The sequence below is a fragment of the Rosa chinensis genome, chromosome 5 (assembly GCF_002994745.2).
Source record: "Rosa chinensis cultivar Old Blush chromosome 5, RchiOBHm-V2, whole genome shotgun sequence".
NCBI classification, from domain to species: domain Eukaryota; kingdom Viridiplantae; phylum Streptophyta; class Magnoliopsida; order Rosales; family Rosaceae; genus Rosa; species Rosa chinensis.
Genome location: NC_037092.1, coordinates 23061069 through 23067007, shown reverse-complemented (window position 1 = coordinate 23067007; position 5939 = coordinate 23061069). Strand labels below are relative to the sequence as shown.

The 5939-nt window shown below is 43.1% G+C and overlaps 1 protein-coding gene across 1 annotated transcript; it reads right to left on the bottom strand.

Annotated features, from left to right (window-relative positions):
• Positions 1 to 2728: 2728 nt before the first annotated feature.
• LOC112202525 (adenylate isopentenyltransferase) lies at positions 2729 to 4788 on the bottom strand. The gene has a single exon (XM_024343533.2). The coding sequence runs from the start codon at positions 3925 to 3927 to the stop codon at positions 2989 to 2991; it is 939 nt and encodes a 312-aa protein (XP_024199301.1). The 5' UTR covers positions 3928 to 4788; the 3' UTR covers positions 2729 to 2988.
• Positions 4789 to 5939: the final 1151 nt, after the last annotated feature.

The following is a 5939-nucleotide window of genomic DNA, read 5'->3' as shown; positions in this document are numbered from 1 at the left end:
AATGGGCAGAGAACAATGTATGCTTAATAATAGCTAGAGCAGGGACCAAGTACTTAAGTAGGCAAACAAAACTAGCCACCTTCCCATAAAGGTTTACTAGTCCTAATTGCAATAGGGATATTAATCCTGATTCAAATACAAAAGAGTTTACTAACGATACAAAGCATGGCCATTACATAAATTTGTATCCTCAATGCAGGAGGAATTAAACTAGAATAGCACAACTCTGTCCGATTACTTTTTCTGCAAGTAGAGTAGCAAGTTATTGCATTCCTAATCGAGATTGATAAGTCCACAAATTCTTACAATCTCTGCTAAGTATCTCTTGGCAGGGGTATTCTATAAATAGGCAAACTAGCATTAAATTTGTTGCGAAAACAACCACATAAAAGAAGTATCCTAGTAACTAGAGAGAGGGGGAGCACATGTATACCAGAGCAAATTTGTATACATATGCGACATGTCCACAGAATAGGTGGAAAAAAATCCACTTTTGACTCTCAATTTAACACACTCCCAACTCCACAAATCAAGTCCATCGCACTCAAAGTATGAAGTGTCTTCCAATCCACTCTTGTTATTTCTGATAATCTTGTACACTTTCAAGCAAGTTCTGTCAGTATCTAAGCTTAAAGACTAATAGGACGATTATCTAAACTTAAAACTTTAATAGGATGATTTAATCACAGAAATATCAAAACTTTCCAGCACCAATGCATTACAATTCCCAATAATTCTCAAAATTAAGCATTATCCAAAATTGACACACTTAATTACCTTGCTGAATCCTAGAGCAGAGCTTGCCTTGAACCTCTTTCTGGGCCTACCAGTCCCTGAATCACAAGCACCTTTCTCAACAGTAGTCGTAGTCGAATTAGAGAAAGTGCTTTCAATCTTCTCCTTGACTCCTTGGCTCTGTCGAGAAATGAGCTCACAGCACTGGGCTTATTTCCTCACCGATAGTAGGCAGCTTAACAGCCTGCAGTCGGCAAATGTCCTCAAGTGCTAGAGTAGTTTGAATCCCAACGTCCGGACCATTAGTCCACTCCACAACGAACCTACAAGTATACACTTCCTCGCCTCCCTCATACCTATGCTTCTTCCTTACAACCTAACCATAGCAAACCGCAATAAACAAACCTCAGTAGAGTTTCACAAACACATAGAAAGCAACCAAAAAAAAAAAGGACAGAGAAACAGAGAGCTCACCCTGTCGATTAAGGCGTCGCAGAAGCGGCGGTCGTCGGGTTGAAAAGAACGGGCGGCGCAGACGACCAAGCGCTTTTTTACTTTGGAGAACTCGTAGTCCTGGTGCTGAATAGACACTTTCCTGACCCGGGACCTCAATGCGTCGACGTACGTCTTGGAGCGACTTCAGGTCCTTGGCATTGACCAACTCGTACGTCCTCTTCGTCGGAGAAGGTGGCGAACATGATTCTGAGACGGCGGTCACCGCCGGCGTACTCCGTTAGTAGACGGGCTTCGTACCAAGCGCCGTCCTTGTGTGACTGGAACTCTAACGCCATTTTCAGCGACGGAGTGCGTGTAGAGTGGCGGATCAGTATATTCTGAAGTGGGTGTTTTGTCTTCTTCTACTTGATGGCAAAGCCTCCTAGGATTGAAACAATGTCACCTGTCACCATGTGACGAATTTATACAGAGGAATGTCTTTTACACATGATGTAAAGGATCAAAGTTACTGTTCTGCCTTGGATATCTGTGGTGTAATCTTTATGACAATTTTTTTTTGGGTCAGAATCTTTATGACAATTTACTCTACTCGCGTGCTTTATTTTCCAGAATCTGTTAATCTAGACTCTTGATAAAAATCTTTAGATTATGTAATGTACCGAAGATTTCATTCAACTTTTCGCGGTCGAATAATGTTGCACTTACGTGTCTGCTAAAAATTCCATGATTGATTACCAATTTTAGTTTCTTGATTGAGTGCGGTACATGATTAGGCAATGTACTGAAGTTTTCATTCAACTTCTTGTTGAATGATGATGTTGCACTTACATGTTCACTTTGAATTCTCCAATCAATTACTATTTTTTGTTTCTTGATAGAGGTTGGTACATGGTTTTCATTCATTTAGTTTTATGGTAGAAGTTCTTGGTTCGTATAAGAAAAAGTAATGTGAAAAATCCGGATACATATTTGGGTTATATTCTACAACTAGCATCAATCTTTCACGTTTAAATTTGGTTGAGTATGTATAATATTCGAAGACAATCTAATGAAAAAAAAAAAGATACACATCAATAAATTTGCTAGTCACTCTAAAGAAAACTATCCACTAATTTCTTACGCATGTAAGAGATAAAAGTAGTTGTTCAACATCGCTGTGCATGCTTACAAAACTCTTAATAATTATAATTTTGTGAGAATATATTGGCATTAATTTAAAACATATGAGTGGATGGTCGATATACTAATTACAACAATACATTTTCATTTCAAAACTCTGCATATATAGAAAGAGGTCAATTAATTAGGCTTAATAATTTAAGTGGCGGCGAATTCAAAGAGGAACAGTTCTCTAGTAAGTCTATTATGAGGTCTTCATTCAATATCTACACTCTAAAGTTTACTCAGCTCTATCTAGTACATGAGGAACCAATGAAGTTAATTTTACAACGGTAACTTTCTTTTACATTATCTCTCGAGTATCTTGGGGAATTTCCCTCTCAAACCCAAAATTTGAAATCTCCCCCCTCCCTCCCCAATTTCATCTTGACCTCTCCTTGGTCTTCCTTCGTTGACAAACCTCGGCCCCTTCTCCCAAAATTTTCCAACCCCCATTAGAAAAGTAAGAAAAAATTCAAAATTCAAAATTAAAAAGAAAAAATAATTAGTCCTCCTCCACCAAAAATTAAAAAGTAACAAAAATTAGTCCTAAAAAAAAAAAAAAAAAAACACAAAAATTCAAAATTACAAAAAAAAAAAAAAGGGAAAAAAAGAAGAGTCTGGAAAACGCTGGAAGACCTACTCCTCCTCCACCAAGAAATGCCTCACAATCTTCACGCTTGGCTCAACCACCTCTCGCTCCCAAATCTCCGACCACCTCTTCCCCTCTTCCTCGTCATCTGACGTCACCGCCGCCCTAAACGCCTCCGTCGCGTCCAGCCTCCGTAGGTCCCACCCCGCCTTCCTCAGCCTCGCAATCTTTCCGATCTGCCTCTTCGCCAGCCGACACGTGTTCTTTTTAATCTCCCCCACCGCCTCATCATATGCTCCCCGCCGCACCGGATCTTCATCCTCCGCCGCTGGTGGCGGCGGGTACTCCTTAAAGTACCGGCTGAACTCCGCCACTCCGATCGCCTTCCTCAGACCGGTTCGACCCGCCGAGTTTTCCCCGTAGAACTCGGCCAGCTCGTGGAACATCCCCGAGTCGAGCATTTCCTCCACTCGCTGCGGCAAGTACGCCGTCAACACCGGCAGCGATACGTCGACCCAGAGAAAGCAGCAGTCGTACCTGAGCTCCGACGAGACCGCTACCGTTACAGACTCGCCGTTAAATACATCACAGTCCGGTTCGAACCGGTCGACTACGAGCGCGTGGATGAACGAGTTGGACCCGCCGACGAGCACCGGTACTTTCCTCCGGGAGACGACGCTAGACACCGCCTGAGCCGCGAGTCGGCGAAACTCGGCGGGGGTGACGTCGCCGTCGCGGGAGTCGAACTCACCGAGAAGATGGTGCGGAACGACGCGCAGTTCGGGAGCGGAGAGCTTGTTGGTGGTGACGTCGAGTCCCTTGTAGACCTGCATTTTGTCGGCGTTGATGACTTCGAAGGTGGCCGGAGGGAAGCGGGCGGCGAGGTCGAGGGAGAGCCGCGACTTGCCGGCGCCGGTGGCGCCCATGATGACGAGGAGCTTGTCTTTACGCTGTGGGCCGTTTGGTTTTGGGCCGGAGAAGTCCATTTTGGGTTTGAGCACCGGCGAGGAGAGGAACAGTGTTTGCTTTATGTGGGAGAGGGGGCTGAGAGCTGGGAATTAGCTGTAGCTGAAGTGACGTACACGCGCGGGGAGTACGGAAATGGAGAGAGTGGGAGTGGTGGTGGTGATATCAGTGCTAGCTAGCTGTGCTGGTGGGTGTGTGGCTAAATTGATCGACCTCCTGAGTCTCTGGTTCAGTTTCGTACCCTATTATGAGTGCGAATAAAACGAAAGGTTTGGCCGTTTGGGGAGACGTAAGCCAATACTACATGGGTGAGTGAATAAAACGGCAGATTAGTGGTTTTGTCCTGGGGCTGACTGGGGAGTACAACTTTATCGACTTCTTATTGCCCATGCCTGTATGGGCTTGCATATCAGTTTAGTTGTTTCTGTCATTCTGTGCACAATGAGTTGATGGGGGTGTGACCCCGGGATCAATCTGTCGAAACAAAACGGGAAAGAGAAATTAATGGGCATTGAAAAAGAAAAGGCTCATGTTGAGCTAGGTTACATCATGCATAGAGAAAGACTTGAAAGTTTGGGAGTGCATGGCATGGAGAAAAAACTTGAAAGTGATATGCAAAAAGGAGGGCTACAAAGGACAGAAGGGGAGATGAACTAACTCGGATTAGGGGAGAGAAAGGATCAAAGAATGGGAGATGAAGATAAGTATAGAAAATAGGAGGAGGTTTTTTAGAAAGATTTCTTCACACGAAGGATTTTAACATATTGATCGGAACAAGAGTATTTGTCAAATATAACGGCAACCACATTTTAATAGATGCGTTAGAGATGTTCTTAGAGTGTAAGATATATGAAGAGCAATGTTGACTTATGAATGCTACACGCGCCACTAACAAAACTTTTATAGAAAAATATCTCAATAGTCTAATTCTACCACATTAATTCCTCTTAAGTTGTACTTGAATAAAAAATTTGCCAATAAATCTTCTTCCTTTTTTTTTGCATTCTCAAAAAAATAAAGTTTTTTTCCGTTCCTTTTTTAGTTTTTTTTTAACTATTTGCCCTTTGAGAGAGAGAGAGAGAGAACCTGACCTTGAAGCTTCTCTGTAATGGAGTTCCAGTTCTGATATCAAACTTTTATTGACCTTCAATAATTTTTTTTTAGTGATGGATCAATATAAATTAAAGAAAATAAAGGTCAGTAATAGTTTTACTAACCCAAAATAATTCTGTACCAACAAGAAACAATAGATCGACCCCGAGTGTAAAGAAACACACTAAATTGCTGATGTCTTTTCAAACCATCAATAAAAAATTTATTAAGGATTTAGAAAATCTGTCCACCTCATCGATCCTCTTCACCTTAGCCATCATTGCTTCACTCCTCATCTACATTGGAAAATTTTGTGGAAGATCACAATCCTATTTTCGAAATTTCAAGAGAACCCACAAGTGGATCAAGCTACAACACTGAGCTGGACCAACAAAGAAACCCATTGCAAAAAAGAAAAAGTTCAAAATTTAACAAACGACACCGATGGAGATCAGGAATGACTTGTTTTAAAATCAAAATCTTCAATAACTCGAACTTGCAGCTCAATGTTGAAAAGATCAAGCTGAAGCAATCCACTGACCCGGCGAAATTCCTCGGACAAGAAACGTAAGCCTTGATCCGAGAGGTTGACCCGGTCCAGCCCAGCCCCGGATAACGGCTGCTGTAGAATCCGAATGAAACTTGGTCGCTGACGCCATCCACCTCCTCCTCTTCCACCACTCCGGCCTTCACCAACAGATAAATCCCGACGAGCCTCTCCTCGGCATCCTTGATCGAGTGGCTTCTTGTACGTCACGTCAGCACGGCTGTCAACGACTCCGGCGAGCTTGGCCTTAGCTGAGTCAACGGAATCGTGATTGGGTTGGTCGCCGATTGCGGTGAGGACGGATTGGATATGAGCCACGTCTGTCATGGCATACGACGGATCGGGTCTGAGCCACGTCCGCCATGGCGTACACTCGTCAGATTTTGGGGGTCA

What these genes read in the sequence shown, in the direction of transcription:
- LOC112202525 (XM_024343533.2), bottom strand. Translation starts at nt 3,927, where the DNA reads ATGGACTTCTCCGGCCCAAAACCAAACGGCCCACAGCGTAAAGACAAG.